Source organism: Dendropsophus ebraccatus, chromosome 3 (genome assembly GCF_027789765.1).
Source record: "Dendropsophus ebraccatus isolate aDenEbr1 chromosome 3, aDenEbr1.pat, whole genome shotgun sequence".
In the NCBI taxonomy this organism is placed as follows: domain Eukaryota; kingdom Metazoa; phylum Chordata; class Amphibia; order Anura; family Hylidae; genus Dendropsophus; species Dendropsophus ebraccatus.
The window spans coordinates 97,911,597-97,936,704 of record NC_091456.1 but is presented as its reverse complement, the minus strand read 5'-3'; the positions used below and the strand labels follow the sequence as shown (position 1 = coordinate 97,936,704).

The window sequence follows — 25,108 nt, the reverse complement described above, 5'->3', positions numbered from 1 at the left end:
ACACTGACGAGGGGCAAATACCCTGAAACTGCAGTTTGTGGATGGATGCCTGCCTTGGTAACCCTTCTCTTATGTCGTTATACTCGCCACAGAGTTAGACTTTAACTTACAGGGACCTCCCTGGTGTTTCCCTATTTAGGTCCCAAAGCTCGCAACAGAGTGAGGAGCTGAAGGACTACGTATCAGGGTGGTTTGGTGCTCTTCCCACTAGGAGGCACCCCTTGGCAACGGGCTTCTTTCTCTGGAGAGAGGGATATCTCGCTATTCCTGTGTTTTGAGACTCGCAACTGAGGCTCCACGGACCCCTTCTTTGCATATGCTACCCATAGCAACCAATCAGAGCTTAGCTTTCAAATATTCATGAGTTTTGGTAAAATAAAAGCTGAGCTGTGATTGGTTGCTAGGGGCAATAATGAACATTCTTACAGTAAGAATGCTTTAAAAATTTCCCCAAAGTCTCTTAATTCACAGCATAGAATGCTTTAATGTTTTTTTTTTTTATTTTTTATTTGTACAGCGCACACATATTCCGCAGCACTTCACCTAGCTGTATGTCTTTGGGTGTGGGAGGAAACCCACGCAAACGCAGAGAGAACATACAAACTCTTTGCAGATGTTGCCTTTGCTTCCTCTTGAACTGCATGTTGCTAAATTACTTTTACAGTAGCTTATGCACCATAAGTTTCAAATGTAGCAGGATGACTAGATAGGCAAGTAAAGAATGTTATGATCAATGATTCCAGAAGAATCAAAGGGAATAATCTTGTACTGGACATGACATAAAGCACTATATAGCTTACAATTACTAACATGGTCTAGTGATGAAATATAGGTAAAACTGACATAAGGAGGGAGAAGGTAGGTTTTCTAAGAATTGCATTACAGTAGTAATTCACAGATCCAAAGAATTCAGTCTGTACAAGGAAGGTGTTCTGCAGACTGGACCTGGGAGCTCCCAGCATCATATTAATTTTGATGTTGGGAGCTCCTAAACAATTTAAAAGTTCACGCTGGTGTACTGACACAGTTGTGTACAGACATGTGAATGACCCCTTATTCAATTTTTAGATTTAGTAAAACAGAGTCAGATGAGATTGCAACTATGAATTTGTTATTAATGAAAAAAAAAAATGAAAACAAAAAAACAAAAAACAATAAATCTGTGACGGACAGTTCTGAATTTTTATAGTGTAGCCCCATTGTTAGGTAAATATTAACTAACATATTTATTGAAGAACAATACATAATGTATGGCAGTTGAATTACGCAAGTCACCGCAAATCATTATTTTTCATGGGAAATTCTGGAGTCTTTAACTTACACAACAAAATAAAAAGGAACCCTGAAGCTTATTATTAATCTAGTCCAATTTAATTTCCAAAGTTGTTTTTTTTTCGTCAGCCAGGCTTTGGCACATGCAGCATTTTGGATTGTTAAATCATAACACTTGAAATAAAAACCAATACCAAAACGGTCCTGTTCCCCCACAAGATCTGACAACCAATATACATTCTAGATGTCCTACAAGTGCTTTTGACTTTCTGTAAGGTATGCCCAGCTGTTGAAGCATCTCAAGATATACATCCAAATTACTACTGGTTAGAGGGCATTGTAGACAGAATGCCTCTGGTTCATGGGATTTTCGGGAGATTTCATCCATTCCTTTTTCAAAAGTTGCTTTAATTGGGAAAGCCTCATGTTTGGATTCTCCTGCTTCAAGCGCGGCAGATTTTCTTCCTCATATGCTGTAAAGGCTGCTTTCATTCGACGTTCAGGATGGCGGTCAAGCTCTTTGCTGACACTGTGGGTAGAAAGAGGTCACAGATCATCATAAAGATGTTTACAGGGGAATGGATTGGGAGGAAAAAAGAAAACTCCAATATAGAATACCCTAATAGAAATTATTCTTATGCTACATGCAAATGAAAGTTCCTATTGAAGCATGATCTAAAATCTGAAAACACAATGAAACATACATATTTCTGTAAAGTCCCTGTAACAATTTTCATACACTGCATCTCAGTATACCCACCCAAAACAGTATTAGGTGTTAAAATAAAATGTGTCCCCATTCAGACAGCCACTATGTATGTCCCATAGAATCTAACATAAAACATATTTTTTTCCCTCTTCTGGTTGCCTAAGAAATTGTACAAACCACTCTCCCAGCCTTCACTTTGGGTGAAAAATGGAGTCAGCACCATAACTGGAGATACCTTTATAAATTAGTCTCAAGAGGACTAACAGCAGAATCTTATGGAAACTGGCGTCTGTAGACAAACAGTGAGCAAGAGTGCTGAGAAAAAGTCGGCATGAGCCTGTATAAGGACAGGTGTGGGTCTGAAACATTAAAGAAATTCCCGTAATTTTGAAAATAAAGCACCAAAAATGCAAACTCAATTTATTGACTGCTGTTCAACTCTGCATTAGATGTTACAATAACCCAGCGTTTCCCAACCGGGGTGCCGCGGCACACTGGTGCGCCGGGAGAACCCGCCAGGGGTGCCGCGGGATCCCGGTGGGAAATGTGCGCTGTCTCTTTAAGCATCCAGAGAAGCTGCGGCTGCACAGCTTCTCGGGATGCACGGATCACTTTCATGTTCCGCCCGCACTATGAGCGGGCAGAACATTAAGGTAAGCAGAATATAGGAGCAGGAAGTGTCAGTGTCCTGCTCCTATATTCACTCCCATAGGCCGCCGGCACTTACCAGCAGCCTATGGGAGGCCGGGACGTGACCTCTCCGGCAGGCGTGATGATGTGACGTCATCACGCCTGCCGGAAGTCCCGTCCCCGTGGCTCGCAAGATGGAGCCCGAAGAGGAGGAGGAGAGCTGCTGCCTGCAGCCACAGCGCGGATTAGGTAAGTAGGAGGTTTGTTTTTTTTAAGGGGCAGAGCAGGGGGCATTATTAGTTCATGGGGGCACCTCTGGGGGCATTATTAGTATATGGGGGCACCTCTGGGGGCATTATTAGTATATGGGGGCACCTCTGGGGGCATTATTAGTATATGGGGGCATTATTAGTTCATGGGGGGCACCTCTGGGGGCATTATTAGTTCATGGGGGCACCTCTGGGAGCATTATTAGCTCATGGGGGGCACCTCTGGTGGCATTATTAGTTCATGGGGGCACCTCTGGGGGCATTATTAGCTCATGGGGGCACCTCTGGGGGCATTATTAGCTCATGGGGGCACAGCAGGGGATTGTACATACAGGGGGCATCCCACATTCCTACTCGCTTTACTGCACATAACACCAAACAGCACAGTTACTTTGGGAGCCTACAGGAGGGAGAAAGGATAGGAAGTTGCTAGAAATGTGCGGAGCCTAAATTGTTTGTCTTGCAGGTTCTGAAGAGATGAAAAGTAGCTGGAAGAAATCATCATGGCGGAGAGGAAAAGGGAAAGTGACTCCTCAGATCAAAGAAGACGTCACCTCTGAGTCACTGTATGACGGTTTTCTTATTTTGTAGAACATTATTTAGTAGGGGTGCCCCGAGGAAATTTTCTTTTTCCAAGGTGTGCCCCGAGGTGGAAAAGGTTGGGAAGCACTGCCTTAACCTATAAGGGTAGATGTAGAAGTGAACATGCATCACATGACATATTTGTGTATATATGTATATGTTGCAGGTGCCATCTCTCTGTGCCTCCCCTCCTCTCAAAAATGTGTACCTGGACATACTGGCATCCTGGAACTACAAGGCAACCTATTGCTTTGCAGTCGAAGCATTCCATATTTGCATGGAAAGAGAAAGTGGACCAGCAGTTCAGTAAGGACTAGCTTCTCTGCATAAAAGACAATGCAATTGTACCATTAGGTACATCGCTTTGTGTTTTATACCTTAATGAATCAGCAGTGGTGTGGTCCTCTTTTTTGGAACCGCTGCCTGCCTCTCGCACACGGAGCCAGTCATTTCAGGAGCACCAGACCGCCCTGGAGCATTGGGGGCAGGCTCGCTAGCTCCCAGTGTGACGATTCATTAGAATGAATGGTGCGGCGTCACAGAGGGGAGGGTTTTTTTTCACATTGGGGGCTGGTGGGCCTGTCCCCCCAGTGCTCCGGTGCGGGCCGGTGCTCCTGAAAAGACCAGTGCTGTGCGTGGGAAGCAGTCCTTAAAAAGGACTGTGTCACTGGCATCCCCATGCTGATCCATTAAGTGATAAAACATAAAGTGATGTACCTGATGGTACATTTGCTTTGAAAATAGTCCCTCTCCTGGGTATTACAGCCAGTATTTGAGTGTGCGTAAACTATAACCCAGACCCAAAGGTATGTTCCTTTATGGACTTTATGACAAAAAAAAAATCGAGAGAATAAGTGTAGGAGTGGCACAAGGTAATTACTGAAAATACTGATAATTCAGTTAATGCAAGACTTTTTTTTAGAAGACCAAGATTTTAATATATCACCACCTCTGGTACTGCTTTAAACTTGGTTTAAAGCAACTGGCAACAGTTGTGGTCCATTAGGTATCTCAGGTTTGAGATGTACAAGCTTTACTTTGTAGTGACTGTCACAACCCTTGCACTGCAGAAATGAGAGAGCTGACCAAATTTTTTTCCTTTTTTTTACTGCAGAAATGACAGCTCCCAGACGCCAGTGAAGATACAGACTGACATAGTAGCATAGAACAAGAAGCTTTGCCACGCCTGTGCGCCTGCGTTGTTATGAGTCGCTCCGGCACGGCATATACTTGACAAAAGCAATATAGCTAAAAGGTTACACATGCTGGTAGACATAATAAGAACATGACCTAATACGTCGATTCTCTGGACGGACCTCGGAATTTGCCTGACCATAGAATGGAGTCTATGGCACGGGCACAGATGCAAGCAGGGTGAGTGGCGAAATCCGCGGCGGGTTATCAGCCCAGATTTCTTAGTTTGAACGCACCCTTAGCCCTCTGTCTGTGCTGTGATAGTTACTTTACAATCATAGGCTGGTTCAATTTTAAATTTAAAGGGGTTGGCCACTTTATAATAAAACTGCTCAGTGTTCAGTATTAGTACATGTACTCACTGTATATACAGAGACAGCAGCTCCCTGTGTACCTCATAGAGCTAAAATAAGACTTCCTTCCTCCAGGCTGTGCTGCCCTGCTCTGGGTTGTTTTTGTCCAAAAGACGGCCGACATGAAGGAGTATGTGACCATGCCCTGCCCCCCAGTGTCCACCACTGAGCCTGTATATGTCTGTGGAGAACAATGGGGGCGGGGTATGGTCACATGCTCCTCCATGTCAGCCATCTTATGGACAGAAATACCACAGAGCAAGGCAGCACAGCCTAGAGGACGGGAGTCTGATATTAGCTCTATGAGGTACACAGGGAGCTGCTGTCAGTAAGGGCTGTGCCTACACTTACTAATACTGTACACTGAGCAATTCTACTATAAAGTGGCCAACCCCTTTAAGGGCTGTATCACTTCCCTCCTTGACTTTTAGCGTAGCATGTAGGGAAAACTCAAGGTGTCCCAGATGTGAAGTCCCTGAAGCAAACTTTGTTCATTAAACATGGGATTGCCTGAAAGCCCCAAAATACTGGAAGGAGATTTTATGTCTGCCAGACTGCTGTACCATATAATATAGACACTATAATTTGGAGGGATGTTACAGAGCTTGCAAGTCTGTTAACCATAAAGAATTGGATACCCCGACAATCCTTAGGCCTCTCGAAAATTACTAGAACCACGTTAGAGAACCTCTTAGTTGAGTGCTTCATTCCATGATTGCTGTTCTCTCCACCCTGTTACAAGAGACAGGGTTTGTAGTCTAATATGTCAAACGTTTTGTGAATTGAAAGCAGTTTGGTAAGTTTTGTGATAAAATAAAAATGGCAATTATCTTCGAGATATGCAAATTCCTCTGCTATAAAACCTTTATTCTAATAAGTAAGCAAATATGTACTCCTTAACCCCTTAAGGACCGGGCTTAAAATGGCCTTAAGGACAGAGGCAAATTTTATGAATATGACCTGTGTCACTTTAGTCATTAATAACTTCAGGATGCTTTTACCTATCCGTCTGATTCTGAGATTGTTTTCTCGTGACATATTGTACTTTACATTTCTGGTAAATTGGAGTATAATGAATCTTTATGAAAAAATCCAAAATAACGTGAAAAATTGTAAAAAATTTTTCCACCTTTGAAACTTTTCTGCTTATACAGAAAATGGTTACGCCACATAAATTATATATTAAATAGCATTAGCAACATGTCTACTTTATGGTGGCGGCATTTATTAAACTATCTTTCATTTTTTTTAGACAATGGAAAGCTTAAATTTCCAAATTTTCTGTAAAATTTCAAAATCTGATATTTTTAGGGACCTGTTCAGGTTTAAAGTGTATTTGAGGGGACTGTGTGTTAGAAAGCCCCACAAAGCACCCCATTTCAGAAACAGCACCCCCTAAACTCTGCAAAAGCATATCCAGAAAGTTTTTTTAACCCTTAAGGGAAGGCACAGAAATAAAAGCTAAGTGTGTAAAAAATTTGAAAATTTCCTGTGAAGAGATTTTATTGTAATCCAATATTTTTCATAATTATAAACTTATTACCAGAGAAATGCACCCCAATACTGATTGCCCCGTTTCTGCAGTTTATAGAAATACCCCATATGTGGCCCTAATGCGCTATTTGACGCAACCACAAGCCTCAGATATAAAGGAGCGCCTAGTGAATTTCAACGCCTGTTTTATTTGGTCATTTTTGACTGTACCACTTCAGGTTGGCAGAGGCTCTGGGGTGCAAAACCTAAAAAACACCCCTAAAGGGACACCATTTAGAAAACTACACCCCTCAAGGAATGTAACAAGGGGTGCGGTGAGCATCTGGACCCCACAGATTTTCAGAACAATGTGGCGTGAAAAAAGAAAAAAATTATTTTTTACACTAAAACGTTGTTCTAGCCTTCAATTTTTCATTTTCTTAAAGGGATAAAAGGAAAAAAAAAAAACACAAAGCGTGTAGTGCAGTTTCTTCAGAGTACGGAAATACCCCACATGTGGACATAAAGTGCCAAGCGGGCGCAGGACGAGCCTCCAAAGGGAAGGAGCGCCAATTGGCTTTTTGAAGCTGAATTTCACTGGAATGGATTTCAAGGGCCATGTCGTATTTACAGAGCCCTCGTGCTGCAAAAACACTGGAAACCCCCCACAAGGGACCACATTCTGCAAACTACACCCCTCAAGGAATCTAACAAGGGGTGCAGTGAGCATATGGACCCCACTGGTGACGGGCATAAATGTGGAACAATGTGACGTAAAAATTTTCATTTTTTTCACTTTCATGGCACACATGTGCCCATCATCAAGGGGTCCATATCCTCATTGCACCCCTTGTTAGATTCCTTGAGGGGTGTAGTTTCCAGAATGGGGTCACTTGTGGGGGATTTCCAGTGTTTTGGCAGCACGACGGCTCTGTAAATGCGACATGGCGTTTATAATCCATTCTGGCCAAATACAGCCTCCAAAATCCAAATGGCGCTCCTTCCCTTCGGAGGCTTGCCCTGCGCCCACATGGCGCTTTATGTCCACATGTGGGGTATTTACGGACTTGGGGGAAATTGCTCTACAAATTGTGTGTTTTTGTGTGTTTACATTATAGTGTAAAAAATGTAATATTTTATTTTCACGCCACATTGTTCCACATTTGTGCCCGTCACCAGTTGGGTCCATATGCTCACTACACCCCTTGTTACATTCCCTGAGGGGTGTAGTTTCCATAATGGGGTCACTTGTGGGGGGGTTGCAACTGTCTTGGCAACACAGGGGCCTTTTAAATGCAACAAGGCCCTCGAAATCTATTCCAGCCAAATCCAGCCTCCAAAAGCCAAATGGCACTACTTCCCTTTGGAGGCTTACCCTGCACCCACATGGCGCTTTATGTCCACATGTGGGTTATTTCGGTACTCAGGGGGAATTGCTCTACACGTTTTGTGTTTTTTTTTTTATCTTTTAACCCCTTGTGAAAATGAAAAAATCAAGACAAGATCAATGATTTAGTGTAAAAATGTAAAAAAAATTACACTAAATGTTGGTCTAGCCTTGATTTTTTCCATGTCCACAAGGACATTAATTAATGCAAAACGTGTAGGGTAATTTCCCCTGAGTACGAAAATACCCCACATGTGGACATAATGTGCCATATGGGCACAGGGCAAGCCACCAAAGGGACAGAGCACCATTTAGAGGCTGGAATGGAGAATGGAGGCCATGTCGCAATTACAAAGCTCCTGTGCTGCCTGGACAGTAGAAACCTCCCACAACTGACCCCATTCTGGAAACTACACCCCATAAGGAATCTAACAAGGGGTGCAGTGAGCATATGGACCCCACTGGTGATGGGCACATGTGTAGAACATGTGCTGTGAAAATAAAAAATACCATTTTATTTTCATTTTCACAGCACAAATGTGCCCATCACTAGGGGGTCATATCCCCGTTGCCCCCTTGTTAGATTCCTTATGGGGTGTAGTTTCCAGAATGGGTTCACTTGTGGGGGGTTTCTACTGTCCTGGCCGCACAGAGGCTTTGTAATTGCATCATGGCATCCTCTAATGGGAATGGTGGCCATACCTATTTAGCTGGGGAAAAGGGACGATTATTAATTATTAGTTTATAAGGTTGAAAATGACAGGTGTCCATCAAATTTAACCTGTGTTGATCCAGAGGAAGGCAAAAAAAAAACCCTCGTGAGGCAGACGACAGTAGCCTCATCACAGGGGGAAAATTCCTTCCCGACTCCATAATGGCAATCAGAATAATCCCTGGATCAATGTGACCCCTAAAATAGGAATAAGGGACAGAATTTAGAAAATGTATAACTCCGATGACGCGTGGTACGCCTTGAAGCGATCCAGTATGCAGAGGCCGGGGTGATCAGGACAGGTGTCACACTGGAAAATGGTGTCTTTCCTGATCCCCCTGTTACTCCACACTCTGCACTTCTTCTGGGGTCTCCTGTTCTCCAGTGTGGGGGACGTCACCTGGAAAATGTTGTCCTGGTGCGATACGGGGTCCTTCATATCCAGAAGCGCTGGGTCCGCTCCATGGCTGCCAAATATTAGGGCTTTATTACTGCTTCTGATATTTTTGGATCGTGCTGCAAGCTACAGTAGCTCGGGCGGCGAGGGACCGGAAAAGGGGGTGCTGGTATAAAAGTTATCCCCGTACAGGGACAAGCTAGGATGGCCTGCTATACATTATAGCAGGCCATCTTCCCGATCTCTGTGTGTGTACACACAGCGATCGGGGAAACCGCGGGCGTACATTCACGTCCATTTGCGTTAAGGCACGGACTTCGGGGGCAAAAATGTACGCCCGGGGTCGTTAAGGGGTTAATAACTGTAATGGAATAGTTTTGCTACCAACCTTAGTGCAGCAATGGCTTCTTCTACAGAACGCGCTTCAACCTCTCCCTCCTCTAGCACTCGGCGATTTATATTTTCTTCCAGCGGCATTTCGAGGTGTGTTTTCGGCTTTTCAACAGTGGCTGAGAAGAGTGAATATCAGATTGTTAAATGTATTTTTTTTAACAAGAAAGTAGAACATGTTTTTCTTAAAATTTCCTGTTACCTTTCTCATCATCTTCTTTGTTAAGAGTTTCTTCTATCTGTGCACGTGTCACTTTTGTGGGTGCAGGTTTTGCTTGTTTACTCTTTATCCTGGCATCCTCTTCCTCTAGTAAGCGTTGGCTTTCCTTCTTTCTCTCCAGCTGCTCTAGGCGACGTTTTTCCTTTTCTTCCTGACAAAATGAATGATGTTTGGCATGAGTGAAAGCTTTATGACTGGTAGTAGAAATGCCCACATTTTGATCAATTTATACAAACCCAACAGACTAATATGTGAAGTAAAAGATCCCATCAACTGGTGTAATGGAAAGATTCAAAACCTTTTCTGTGTTTTAACCTACTTCTAGTTTTGGTAAAATGAAATTGGGAAATTAAGTTCAGAATCCCCAGGGACTGTATAAGAAAAAAAAAATTACATACATACAGTTCACAGGGGGAACGGGACTCTGCCCTCTATAGCTCTGTGCAGCAGGGCTTCACCAGAACAGGGGTCCAAGAACTGCAAGCCTTAGACAGCACTGTGTCACCTCTCACTGCTGCCACTCAACAGAAAATCGATTTATTAACAAAAATTTTCTCCCCAAGCAGCCCTTTACGAAGATATTCAAATTGCCACCTTAGGAGCACAGTGGGCACTCCCCTCGGCCCGCCCTGCCCGCTCTCCCCACTCTGCATATTTATATACGCATAGTATTGGAGTTTGTGACCGTGCATGCGCCAGAAGCAGCCCGTCCCCTATGTGAGCTTTTCCTTGCACATGCGCTTATGAGCGCCATTACTTTGCATATATAAATATACATAGTGGGCGGGGTGGGCTTGGCAGGCCATGAAGGGTGCTCTGGGCGCCTGGGCAGTGACCCCAGTGCTCCTTAGAGATTGATTTTCATATCTTGTTTGATAAAAATGCTCAAGAACGCCGTGACGCACAGAAAAATGAACAACACTGGCAACGTGAGTTAAAGAGCTGCTGGGAGGATATCAGCAGGTTTTTTTTACACAAACTTGCCAAGTCAATAATTCTTCTTTAATGAAGTTATATTACAAACAATATTACAAAATACATATAATAATAATAACAACTTTATTAAAGCAATGCATTAGACAACAGCTTTCAGAGCCTGGCGCTGCCACTTGGCACCATGACCAATGCATGATTTTATGGTGTTTCACAGCACTCAGGCACAGGGTAGTTGCCTGGATGTAGTGTGTGATGCCCTTGCCGTTTGTTTATGTACCTGCTGTCTGCAACGTTTTAATGGCAGAAACCCAAATAAATCTTAGAAAAAGAAAAAAGGCTTGTATGTCAATTTCATTTTTTTTAAAAGACTGCTAAGATAAAATAAGACATATTTCACCCACAGGTCTCCTGCTGCTCCGGTTTTAAAACCCCCTTCCAGACTTTTCTTCTTGGTTGCTCAAGACATGTGACTGGCTTTTACTGACTACAGATGAGACTGGTTGCAGCAGAGGATTAGCTGCTGCAGTCACATCTCCAATGTTATATCAAGATGAACTTAGAAACAGATACCAGCTGGGTGATCCAGAAAGCTCACAACAGGAGTGGCAAATCATTGGTAAGGTAAGTAGGTTTAAAAAAAATAAATAAATAATTAAAAATTACGTTTACAGATTTTCACTTTTTCATTTAGTTTTAAAATGCCATACAATCCCTATAAAGCATATCTTTAGGTTATTCATATTACTTCAATCTCCGTATTAAACCTCATTAGTATGGTGCAGAAGAGAAAGTGAAGTGCAGGCAAAGCAGTTTTAGCAAGACCAGATGTCATTTGCAGGGTATGGTAGAGGCCAAGGACAATCACTCAAGGAGGACATACAGCTGGAAGCAAGTTGTGAGGTCTGCCGATGCTAGGCAATATGCACTTTAAAGTAACAAGGTCTTGTAATTATTTTACTATGACAAAAAAACACACGCTTTTCTATGTTTTGTTTAACACTTTCTACTGCACTGCAGAAATGTACACTGTACCTTAAAATACTTTATGGCCTGTTCACACTGTAGTGTAGTGTAAACAGGCCCTTCGAAAAAAAAAATACAGCAAAATAAAATAAGTGTTACTGAAACAAGCGTTGTCCCATCTGTTTCATTGTTTCCATACATTTAATTTTAACATACAGAAACATGTGTTCAACATGTGGCCAAACAGATCTGTAGTACTGGGCAATTAATTGAATTCAAATAATTTGCCCTTAGGAAGGCTAACTTTTTTTTTTTTTTTTTATGAAAATCCGATAAAAAAACAAACACGTCATCGGATGTGGAGGATGGTAGTGCAGAAGCAAAAAAGCAGAAATACCTTGTGCCCTGCTGAGTAAACCTTTCTTTGCTTAAGCATGTAAGTGACAAAGTACAAAGTTCACTTTCATGTTACAACACAGAAAGGGTTAAGCAGGATACAGGACATTGATGCATCATCGCAGGTGCCCTAATAACCTCTGACCTCCATTCTCAGGCTGCCCACAAGTAGAAATATGTGCAGGACTATTCACCAGTATACATTTTGAACGTACAGGTTAGACAGAAAAAAAAATACATCAACCTAGTCTTTGGCTAGTACAGTGGTCCCTCAACATACAATATTAATTGGTTCCAGGACGACCATTGTATGTTAAAACCATTGTATGTTGAGACCATTTAATGGAAAACTGGTAATTTGTTCTGAATCCCCTAAAATGTCACCCTAAAATGAGAGAAAAACAAGATATAAAAGGAAAATAAGCAGATAATAAAATGGATAAAGCAAGTCCTTACATATACAGTCAGAAAAAGCTACTTGAGACTGTAAATGACTTTCTAAGTAGAAGATGGGAGCCTCTTCATGGTCCTGTACAGATCACACAGGTTCCCAAATGAAGCTGCCCTCACCTTGTGCCCAAAGGAGCAGCTCATCCTGGCACAGGTAAAGAGCAGCACAGGACATGTAGTATCACACAATACTCTAGACAATCACTACTAGACAGCCAACCAGTGCATGCATTTCAGTAATACTGGGGTTTTACCAGTAAAACAGCCAGTTTCACTGGTCAATCATCTAGTTATTTACATGTGCTGCAGACCCTGACTGTCCATAGCATTGTAAGTTGAGTCTGGTCTCACGTTACGATGGTCCAGAAAGGTCTTGAGGCTATTGTAAGTTGGGGGATGACTGTAAACATTTAAAGGAAAAAAACTGATGTAAAAATAGATGCTGTCGTATGCCATATGGCAGCATCTGTTTTCCATTGACTTACATTATAAAAAAAACCAAAAAACAACCTGATGAATCAGATCAGTTTTTTAACGTACCACATTTTTTTTTGTACGTTAAAATTAAACGTACTAAAATGGGTACAGTGAAATGGATGCAAAAAACACCCTACTAGCTGCACTGGAAGGGTTTTTCTGACATTTATTTTATATAATTTTAAAAACATTACCAAACATACACAACAAAGAAAGATCATAGGTTTACACAAATCCCTAATAAGTTCTCCAGTTTAGAGAACTGACAGATGAATAAGCAGGAGGCTGGGCAGCATTGATTATTTGTGAAGAAAAGGGAGGAAGAAGGAGTGGTCAGGCATGCTATAATGAGGCACAAACGCTGAGCCACAACTCCCTATTGACTCTTCACTACAGCAGCAGACTGCACAAAATCTACTCCACGGACAAATTATCAAAATGTAACATGCTCACTGGGGCACTGACAACCACACTGTCAGCACCAGTGGTAGGGCCTAGGTATTGACAGATTCCCTTTTATTGCGGCACAGACACACCAATAGAAGTCCATTGGTTCTGTATTTTTTGCAAAGATTCCTAAAAAATACGGATCTAGCTAGTTTCATCATTTTAACCATTCCCTTTACACTTTTACGGATCTGCAAAAAAATACAGACCCATTTTTGTGGATCACAAACTGAAAATTGTGGACATGATATATGATACTAAAAAACTACTGAACGTGTGACTGTAGCCTTGCTTTGTTTGGCTTAAAGGTTATTCCACTCCTCTTCCACAGATCAAATACTTGTCATTACATTTTCAGTTTCCTTCTTCCAGTTCTGAGACTGCTGCTTTGTGCTGAAGACACAGAAAACTGTGTGTGGGCTGTTCTCTCTGTCTCCCCCTTATCCACACTCCCTTCAGCAGAGATAGCTCGTGTAAAAAGTGTCCCTGGCTGGCTAATTCTGCACTCAGTAATACCTGGAGTGTTAATTTGAGGTCAAGAGTATGTTTTTACATGAGCCATCTTAGAAGGGAGGGAGGGGGGAGGAGGGGGAAACTGGAAGCTCATACACAGTTTTCTGTGTCTTTAGCACAAAGCAGCAAGTTTAGAACTGGGAAAGGGGGCTGAAAAAGTAACAAGTGTGGAACGAATTGTTGGTCTCCAGGAGGGGGGATTATTCAACATGCATTTTACCTGAGCAGAATACCCCTGCATCCTCTGCATAATCTATATACCACTTTATTTTGAAGTGTACAATTACAGACCTCTCCATTCTTTGTAGGTGGGAAAACTTGCAAAATCTGCAGTTTATCAAATACTTATTTTCCCTACTGTATATATATTTTCTTTTCTGCACCAGGTCCAGTATTATATAAACAATTTTTAAAACATCAGAATCCTCCTAAAAGGACTCACTACTGGTGAAAATTTTTGACATGTCAACCATTTGACTTAGTGACAGAGCCCATTTAAAACACTAGAGGTGTAAAATTATTTATTAAAGTCTCCTTGTGGGAAACTGTCTCTTTTTGAGGGTGGTCTCCTTTTTATACCTCTCCTGCTCTTCTCTGTGCCTTCATTGCTCCGTTTTGGACATCCGGGACTATATTAACCCCTTAGTGACCACCGATACGGCTTTTTACGGCGGTCACTAAGGGTCCTTATTCTGCTGCCATCAGCTTTTTACGGCGATGGCAGAGAATAAGGCTGCGGGCCGGGACAGCCCCCACCCCATCCACCCAGCTACCGGAGGTATCTGAGGGGTTGGGGCAGTGTGTGGGGTCCGTCCCGGCCCCCCCCCCTTACTGACGATCGCCGCTATTAACGTTATAGCGGCGGCCGTCGGTAAAGGGGATTACCGGTGCCGCCGCTTTTCATCTCCCCCCGCCGTGAATCTACGGCGGGGGGAGATGAAATAAGTGTATATCAGACCCCAGATCAGACCCCCCTAGTGCCCAGATAACTAACCCCCCTCCCCCGGCGGCCATCATTTCCAAGATGGCCGCCGCCATCGCTGTGAACAGACTAATGTCTGTTCACAGCGATGGAAAAGTTAAAATGAATGAAAACCCCATGCTCTCCGCCACCGGAGGTAGCGGAGAGCATGGGGCAGTGATCGGGGACCCCCCTGTGGGGTCCCGGTACAAGCGATCAGTGGTATATACTATATACTGCTGATCGCTTGCGCCACGTGCATCCCGGCACTTTTTATCCCCTGTCACCATGAATGATTGGTGACAGGGGATAAAAAGTGATGTCCCCCCACCCCCCAAGTCGCCCCCCCACCCCTCCTGTCACCCCCATCCCCCAGTCACCCCCCCCCCCTTCACCATATACGTTACCTGATCCTGGAGCTCCTTCCTCCTCGACGTCCTGGCTGGTTATAAAGTGCGCATGCGCTTCACAACCAGCCAACTCTGGAAAATTTAAAGTGACAGAGACCAATTTGGTCTCTGTCACTGAACTATGATTACTGTGATAGAAAATATCACAGTAATCATAGTAATACAGTGAAAATGAATGTATAAAGTACAAAAAGTGACAAACATACAAAAAAATAAAACACACACTTTTTATTATAGTAATAATTGCAGTTTACTCCCAAATTACCCCTAACCCCTCCCCAGATTACCCGTAACCACCGCACGTTGCCTCTGACCACGCCACAATGCCTCTGACCACCGCACGTCGCCTCTGACCACCCCAAATTGCCAATGACCCCCTCTAGATTGCGGTGCCCATGCCAGATTACAGGTACCCACCCCAGATTGCCTATAAGAACTTCAGTTTATCCGTAACCACCCCACATTGCCCGTAACCACCCCACGTTGCCCGTAACCACCCCAGATTGTCTGTAAGCACTGCAGGTTGCCCGTAACCACCACACGTTGCCCGTAACCACCACAAGTTGCCTGCAACCACCCCAGGTTGCCGTAACCACAGCAGGTTGCCCGTGACCACCCCATGTTGTCCGTAACCACCCCAGATTACCTGTAATTACCTCAGGTTGCCCATAACCACCCCACATTACCTGTAATCTCATTTTATTTTAGTAACTGCGCTATTCTAATAACCATTACTTGCTGCGGTTTTGCTCCAGTAAATTGGCGTTCCTTCCCTTCTGAGCCCTGCTGTGTGCCCATACAGTGGTTTATGCCCACATATGAGGTACCGTTTTACTCAGGAGTAATATGGGGTAAAAATTTCACCACACCCCAAGATAAATTCCTTGAGGGGTGCACTTTCCAAAATGGGGTGACTTTTGGGGGGATTCTATTCTGTAGACACTACAGGGGCTCTGCAAACGCACCTGGTGCTCAGAAACTTCTTCAGAAAAATTTGCACTGAAAATGCTAATTGGCGCTCCTTCCCTTCTGAGCCCGGCTGTGTGCCCATGCAGTGGTTTATGCCCACATATGGGGTACCGTTCTACTCAGGAGAACCTGTGTTACATATATTGGAGTGACATTTCTCTCCTGTTCCTCGTGAAATTGAGAAATTTCAAACTAAAGGAACATATTATTGGAAAAATTCGAGTTTTTCATTTTTACTGTCTACTTTTGAATACTTTCCTCTAATACCTGTGGGGTCAAAATGCTCACCACACCCCAAAATGAATTCTTTGAGGGGTGCACTTTCCAAAATGGAGTGACTTATTGGGAGATTTTACTCTGCGGACACTATAGGGGCGCTGCAAATGCACCTGGTGCTCGGAAACTTCTTCAGCAAAATCTGCATTGAAAAAGCTAATTGGCGCTCCTTTCCTTCTGAGCCCTCCTGTGTGCCCATACAATGGTTTATGCCCACATATGCGGTACCGTTCTACTCAGGAGAACCTGCGTTACAAATTTTGGGGTACTTTTTTTCTCTTGTTCCTCATAAAATTGAGAAATTTCAAACTAAAAGAACATAATATTGGAGAAATTTTAGTTTTTCATTTTTACTGTCTAATTTTGAATGCTTTCCTCTAATACCTGTGGGGTCAAAATGGTCACCACACACCAAGATGAATTCTTTGAGGGGTGCACTTTCCAAAATGGGGTGACTTATGGGGGGTTTTCTCTCTGCTGACACTACATTGGCACTGCAAACGCACCTGGCGCTCAGAAACTTCTTCAGCAAAATCTGCATTGGAAAAGCCAATTGGCGCTCCCTTCCTTCTGAGCCCGGCTGTGTGCCCATACACATGCGTTACAAATTTTGGGGTGCTTTTTCTCTCATGTTCCTTTTGAAAATGAGAAACTTTAATCTAAACGTATATATTATTTTAAAATTTTAATTTTCCATTTTTTTTCTGCCTAATTGTGAATACTTTCCTCCAGCCCCTGTAGGGTTAAAATGCTCATTATACCCTCATTATACCCTTTATAATTTTTTAGGGTGTGTAGTTTCCAAAATGGGGTCACTTATGGGTGTTTTCAGGATACCAGACTTCTAAATCCATTTAAAAAAAGAACTGGTCCCTTTCACGAAACTCACGAAAATGTGATAATTTCTATAACACCCTAAAAAAGTAAAATATGTTTACCAAATTATGCCAGAATAAAGAAGACATATTGGTAATGTGACTTAGTAACTAATTTATGTGCTACGACTTTGTTTTTTTAGAAGCAGAAAATTTCAAAGTTCACAAAATGCAAATTTTTTTAATTTTTCATGATATTTTGATGTTTTTCACAAAAAACACAAAAAGTAGTGACCAAATTTTGCCACTAACATAAAGTGCCATATGTGACGAAAAAACAATCTCAGAATCGCTAGCATACGTTAAAGCATCACTGAGCTATGAGCGCATAAAGTGAGAGAGGTCAGATTTTGAAAAATTAGCCTGGTCATTAAGGCCCAAACTAGCTGCAGCACGAAGGGGTTAAGGATGTCGCCGCCCCGGAATCTACATCTTCCATCATGCTGTGCGCCAACTTTTTCTAAGTCAGCGTACCGCCCCTGGAGTTTAAAAAAGGATAAAAAGCAGCCGTTTCTATACCAGATCTTATAAGGGAGAATGCACAGGAAGCATGTGCGGGATCGAGGCTATGGAGCAATACGGACTAAGAGTAATAACTCATGCCACTGGACTGGATTACGTGTGGTCTGTCTCAGTAGTAGACTTGTAACTAGCCCGGCCCACTGAAGAGTCTGAGGACATGTGATCCACGTCTCCTATGGGAATGGGTACAGAGCAGGAGCGAGACTGAGTGGAAGCCCTGCTACGGATTTCTAGCATCTTTATGGGAGTGATGTTCAAAGGACTGAAACGGCGCAGAAGCCATAATTAGAGACAATTACAACTTTATAGAGATTGCTGCGTACTGCATACATAGAAACATAGAAGATAGAAGACTAGCTGGTCCATCTAGTCTACCCTTTAAGCATTTCCCTTATTATCTTAGGATAGATATATGTTTATCCAGGCATGTTTAAATTCTGTTATTGTAGACTTACCAACCACATCGGATGGAAGTTTGTTTCAAGCATCTACTACTCTTTTAGTAAACATTCTCATTTGATCTGTTTATGGAACAAAATAGCTCATCCTGCTTACAAAACTTACCAGCTTTCTCTACATTAAAGTGTCACTGTTATAACTTTCAAAATCTAAAATCAGCAGGGGATATGATATACAGCAAGTTTGCAATTTAGATTCATTATTTTTTTCTAAGTTATCATGGATCCACCTTTCATTTTCCAAAGAGTCTGTGTGGAATTAAAAGTGGAATTTGATTGGTTGCTAGGAGGAACTGAGCCAGTTTTAGTTTATACCATGTTTGATAAATCTCCCCAAAGGGTCTAGGCACAGGAAGTCTCGTGTTTCTCAGGTAATTTGAGCGCTCATAGAGAAGGCAGTCATTTGATTGATACATGATACTATGTACAGGCGGGGCTTTATTTAGAGGACAAGTGCCATGAAAAACTTTTTCCCAGTAATTGAAGCACATTACAAAGTTATATAACTGTGTAATGTGCTTCAATCACCTATCTGCCTCCCTTCCCTGTCTTTTACCCCCTCCTCCCCCCACCAGGAAGTGTCCTGACTCACACAGACCTAATGACTGTCGTCACCGTCACCAAGCTCTTCTCTCAGCTCCTTCTCCTGTTACACTAGCCTCCCCCCTCCCCTGCCTTGTCAGGTGACTCCGCTTGCTCAGCTCTTATTGGCTGAACAACTGCAAGCCATCACTTGGACTGGGGAAGGGGGGCTGCTGTAACAGGACCTAGAGCAGCCCTCCTGCTGGTGACTCATCCTCACAAGAAGGAGCTGCCTGGTGACGGTGACGACAGTAATTAGGTCTGTGTAAGTTTCTCACACTTCCTGGTGGGGGGTGGAGGGGGGAAAAGACAGGGAAGGGAGGCAAATAGGTAATTGAAGCACATTACAGAGTTATGTAACTTTGTAATGTGCTTCAATTACTGAAAAAAAAATTTTCATGGCACTTGTCCTTTCACATCCTCTTTAACACGACCCACGGATAGATTGGTGCCGTAGCGGAGAAGCCGGTTCCGTGGTCTATTTTTTTTTTTAACTGTGGCCCGTTTCCCGTATACGGCGCCGTTCTATCCACGGGGCCGAAGCACAGGAGACGGGCCGCCCCGCCCCCAGTGGGAGGGAATTCCCTCCCCTCTATGACGCGGCTCCATTAGAATTAACGGAGCCGCGTCATAGAGGGGCAGGGGATTCGACCCACCTCCCGTGCTTAAGCCCCAGCCCGGTACCCGTGGATAGAACGGCGTCGTACACGGGAACCCGGCCGCAGTTAAAAAAAATGGACCACGCCATTGGATTCCCCGTGACGGCACCGTTCTATCCGTGGGTCATATTAAAGAGGTACATCCTCTTTAAGAATGGTGTACTTGTACACCGGTCTTCATAAATGTTTCCCATGTGTTTGGTCTCTTCTTTTTTTTCAACCAACACAAGACTAAAAAGCTGCCTTCATTAGACTGGACCTGGATTTCAGATAAGTACAACTTTGATTTAAAGCATGATAGAGAATATATATATATATATATATATATATATATATATATATATATAAAGAATGTATATTACAAACTTTATATCACATCCCCTGTTGATTTATATAGGGGCGGAGCGGTGTGGCCCATAGGCTGCGAGGCCCCGCCCACATACACACCAATCCACAGGTGATAAAAACAACTTTTTACCAGAACAAGCACCATGAGGTATAACATAAAATAAGTAATGAAAGTAAAAATTTTTACCCTTTACACCTGTGGAGAGCAGTCAAAATGCAAATAGGGGGTGACAGTGTCACTTTAAGCCCTTAAGGCTTGTAGAGACAGAAAACCTCCCAGACTTACACAGAAACAAATTTTTCAGAAAGATGGTTCAAAAGATACTACACAAAATTTTAATTAAAACCTCAGAATATTTATGAAAATATAAAATAAAATAGCCACAGATGCTTTTTAATAACCAAAAAATGGTCTTTTATAAACTTTGGTAAAGCACTCCAGAGATGCATTTAACAAATTACCATTTATAAAGCATGTTGTGTTTGGAAGACTTAAAGTGATTCAACTTCTCTTTGTATCTTGGTGTCACATTGCTATGCACACTTAATGATGTGTCCTTTGAATTATTAATGCCAGTTCTATAGCTGTCTGATCAAGTGTTTAATAAACGCTCCACTCCTAAAGAAGACAAAGGAAGTGATGACATGAGTAATCTGGTAAGCAATGTTCAATGCTGGAAAAAAAAAAAACGTACCCAAGCAGAAGGGAACAACAAAGAAGAAAAAAAATGGCAAGAGCAAGTTTCCTGGCAAATATGATAAACACATATCTAAACTCGTGGTATGTGCCATAAACACTGCAGTCCTTATGAGAAAAGCGCCCCCTTTATTAGTCCAGACTCATTAGTTACAGGAAGCTCTATTTCATTCCATGTCATGTGGTAGTTGTGATTTGTCTCTTAGGAGCTCGGCTGGAGTTCATTCTCCAGCCATTTTATTAATTGCCCTGTATAATGAGATAGTGGAAAGAAGAGACCCCAGTGAGTACACAATTTCCATGTATCATCTATCACCTGGAGTGAAACATTACAATGAAGGTTGGTTTAGTTTTTTTTCTCTTGGCCTTCCAGGAGAGGGCATCAATAGTAGCAGCAACTCTGTTGTAGGAACTTTTTATGAAAAATCATGTAGCATTGTGCATTTTTAAAAAATCATTTTCAATTTTATTTGGATGCCGAAATAGCTTTTCGAAAGCCCATTCTCCCCACGCATATAACTACTCATTAGAACAGGGAAATTCCAGCTCTGGCTATGTAGCAAAACCCAGTGTCATAGAATTACAGTGAAACTTTGGATTACTAATAACTGAGAGTCTGAGAGCGTTCTAAAAGACAAGCTAACAATTTAACAATTGTAACTCCATACATGTACATGTGGCGCTGGATGGTGTATTACTGCTGTCTTTCTCTGACCCCTGAATTAACCCCTTCACTAATTTCTACTCTAGGCAGCAGGGCACCAATACCAGCATGTCTGCAGCCACCTGGGGAGTTGTGTGTGTGCAGGTAGAGTTAACCGATTACCCCTTCTTTACGGATACAGAACACTTTATTATTTTTGACTTGTGGAAAGAATCATCTGCATTCAATTATTTCTTATGGGAAAATTTGCTTTTATATGCAAGTCATTTGGATTATAAATATGTTCCTGGGGGGGAAAAAAAAATGAGGTTTCACTGTACCTTAAACTGGGTAACGTATCAATCCTATATCATACATTAAACTTGGTAACATATTTATCCTGAGATAATAGGAAAGTCATTATCTAAAGGGCAGACTAGATGAACCAAGTGGTCTTTTTCTGCCAATAGAGCACTGTACGTCCTGGGTCGGGTAGGGGAGTTCAGAGGGGGGCCCTGCGACAACCCCACTCTGAACTGCCGCAATCCTGGCTGCTATTAATAGCCTGGAACTGCAGCAGTTAACGGGCGGGGTCCGATTGCTGCGCCCGCTAATGAGCCCTTTAGATGCAGCTGTCAAAGCTGACAGCTGCATTTAAATGGCTATTTCTCCCCCTCCATGGTGGTCTAGTATATGGATTGCGATTGCGGAGAGGAGACTGGTTCAACTTACCCAGCCGAGCCTTAGCGTTGGAATGATGCGGATCCCGGCTTCGTAATCAATAGATCTGGTCTGCAGCAGACCAGACCAACAGAGCACCAATCTAATAGATCAGTGCTCTATTATATACACAGCATTGATCTCAATTAGAGGGACTGCTAATTGCTGTGTAAAAAATATTTTTTACATAAAAATATAAAATCCCCTTCCCTAATAAAAAATTAACTCACCCCCCTTTTTCCAATTTTATAAATAAAAAGAAACAAACATATTTAGTATCACTGTGTACGTAATCACCCAAACTATAAAATTATCACATTCCTCATCTCACACGGTAAATGGCACAAAAGCGGCCAAAGTGCAAAAAGTGCTATTTTTTGTCACATCAAATCCAGAAAAAATGTAATAAAAAGTCACATATACGCAAACAAGGTACTGATAGAAAGTACAGATAATGGCGGGAAAAAAAATTACACCTCACAAATAGACCAAAGGATAGAAGCGTAATGATGGTAATAGAGCAATTTTAAGAACCATTTATATTTTTGAACAGGAGGAGGAAAAGATGACAATGAGTGCAAAAACTAAAATTTGCTCGGTCCTGAAGGGGTTAAATTAGTTCAAATAAATGTATCCTACACCTCTTCTAAATGGTTCGAAAATTTCACCTCTAAATCAGTAAAATACCCACAAATTAATGTTATAAAACACTTTTTTTCCAACAACAACCCATGCTGTAGATGTAAGAATACACACTATGTAAACAGCAATATAGTATGACTTTTGGTATATGATATAGGCTTGCTCTTATTACTTTTCGAAGTGAATCTATTTAGACATTAACAGGTGTCCTGTCCATGCCTGTTCCGTGAGCCAAGCCATGTCTTTTTGGCATACTGGACGAGGAGGCTTGGTCACACTATATTAGTTATGGTGTGTAAAAAAAAATAAATAAATTCACCCATAACAATTATCTTCTAACTATAGAAATTTAGTTCCTCCCTTCGTTTAGGCTATGAGTTGCTGTGGAGTGGACACATACTCGATTTGTTAATTTCACTGTGCTACGTCTTATAGTATAGACTTTATTTTGTGTCTTTTACTTACTAGGCATAGTTTTGTTTTCAATATTATTGTTAATGGGCCTATCTTTACATGTTCATGTACCATAGGGTTTGTTGCTGTAAAATATTTTTTCTAAATGAGAAATCCGGGGGGAGGCAAAATTATTATTTTGGGCCGGGGAAGGGGGAAAATAAGTTAAAGTCACCTGTCCAGATACCTGTGCCACACCGCATCCCACTCCTGGACCCCAGCCGGCTGTCTTCTCAGCTTCCCTCCGGCTACATCACAACTCGGCTGATGGATGCCCCTCCCCCTTTTAGTGATTGGGGCGACACACCGCTGCAGTCACTGATTGGCTGAGTGGGCCAAATCCCACTAGCTTGTGATGTTTCAGCCGGGGTCGTGACATACCCGGGTCTTTTTTATTAAGCTGTATTCTTAAATTAAGCTGTATTCTTATTCATCACTGCTTGCACAGTGAACTTCATTCACTTTTATGTTTGACAAAGGCATTGTTGATAAAATGTTGCACTTTAAGAGTGTTGATAAAAATACAGCTTCATTTGACCAAACCTCTGCCTCTGATTCTGCTGTGACTTTACTTTCTCCTTGTATGCATATCTCGATTGGCACTTTGTGGTTGTTTGGTCCCTTGCGGTACAGTTGGTCATCCAGTGCTGGCTTCCTCTTTGGACTTGGCACCAAAATGTATATGTCACTCATTCTTTTTATGTTCTTATTAAAACACTAAAGCATTGTATAAGGGAGATAGATAGTTGGATAGATAGATAAATAGATGTGTATAGCATATCAGCAGCACAAAACTCTTGAACTTAATGGAATGGATGCCAGCAGACAGATTCTGACAAGGAAACAGTTGCATTTAAACAGGACACCCCGCAGCACTCTGGTACTAAAAAAAAACTTAGATGAAATTTATTCCATGTGATTCACAGTAACAATGTATTCACCAAAACTTCATGACCCTGCTTGTTCTGCATGTTGCTGTGAATTTCTTTTATCCCATGGAATTTCACCTAAGTTTTTCAGTACTGAAGAGCTGCGGCGTATTCTTCCCTTTAGATAAATAAATAGATGCACTATTATTTTTTTTTTTCTTTTACATTTTTCTTTTGGACCTGACCAAGTGGTAGTTGAACTGCATTGCACTGTATTATGGCTGTCAGTGTTACACAGACAAGCAGCCTATTAGACTATACATGCTGTACATGCCAACATTTGGGCCTTTGTTAAAGGGGTTATCCAGCTTAAAAAAAAAGGGTACTTTCTTTCAGAGACAACACAATTTTTGCCTCCGGTTCAGGAGAGGTTTGCAATTAAGCTCCATTCACTTCAATGGAACTGAGTTGCAAAACCCCATTCAAACTGGAGACATGCTGTCTCTGGAAGAAAGTGGCCATGTTTTTCTAATGCTGGATAACCCCTCTAAATGGGTTATTATAAGTTATTCCCAGTCAACAGCATAGGAGATTATTGTTTGATTAGAGGGTGCCTGACCTCTTGGACCATCACTAGTTATGAGAACAAAGCTCAATTGTCCCTGGCGTGCAAACACTGCAGAACACAGAACTTGGCCATGTTCAGTAGCCTTACAGACAGTGAATGAGAGCATGATCAATGCATGATGCTGTTCTGTTAACATGTTTGATAGGTGGGGATCGCAGCCCCCACCATTAGTTATCCCCTATCCTTGGGACAGAAGATATCTTTTACACGGAGTTCACACGGAGTAAAAAAGGCGGAAGTCTGCGATATAACTCCCCGCCGCAGAATCCCGCCACGAAACTCTCTGCTGTGAAACCCCGCTAGCCTTAGTGTTATACAGACTGTCTATGGGAGAACTTACCCACCTCCACACCTCTCCGCTCAAAGAATTAACATGTCAATTCTTTGAGCGGAGAGAGGAGGAGCGCAAGCCCTCCCATAGACAGTCTGTATGCCACTGAGGCTGGTGGGATTTCCTGGTAGAAAGTTCCGTTGAGAACTTCTGCCTCTTTTACTCCGTATAAACTAGCCCTTATGTAAAATTCTGTGTTTACAGTGGTGTATGCTATCTACTGAATACAATATTTAAAGAATCTGGTTTAAGTGATATAGAAACAAATGATTACTTATTTAAGAATGGAATAAGG

The 25,108-nt window shown here is 42.2% G+C and overlaps 1 protein-coding gene across 2 annotated transcripts in view; it reads right to left on the bottom strand.

Moving 5' to 3' along the window:
• Nucleotides 1-1,168: 1,168 nt before the first annotated feature.
• The window catches only part of CCDC124 (coiled-coil domain containing 124), a 38,430-nt gene continuing 14,490 nt past the window's right edge, over nt 1,169-25,108 (bottom strand). For both annotated transcript variants that reach the window (XM_069964430.1, XM_069964431.1), the window contains exons 3-5: nt 9,571-9,739; nt 9,367-9,487; nt 1,169-1,801 (exon numbers count right to left, since the gene is read on the bottom strand). In XM_069964430.1, the coding sequence (XP_069820531.1) occupies nt 1,600-1,801; nt 9,367-9,487; nt 9,571-9,739 (492 nt within the window). In that variant the 3' untranslated portion in view covers nt 1,169-1,599. The remainder of the gene's footprint in view (nt 1,802-9,366; nt 9,488-9,570; nt 9,740-25,108) is intronic.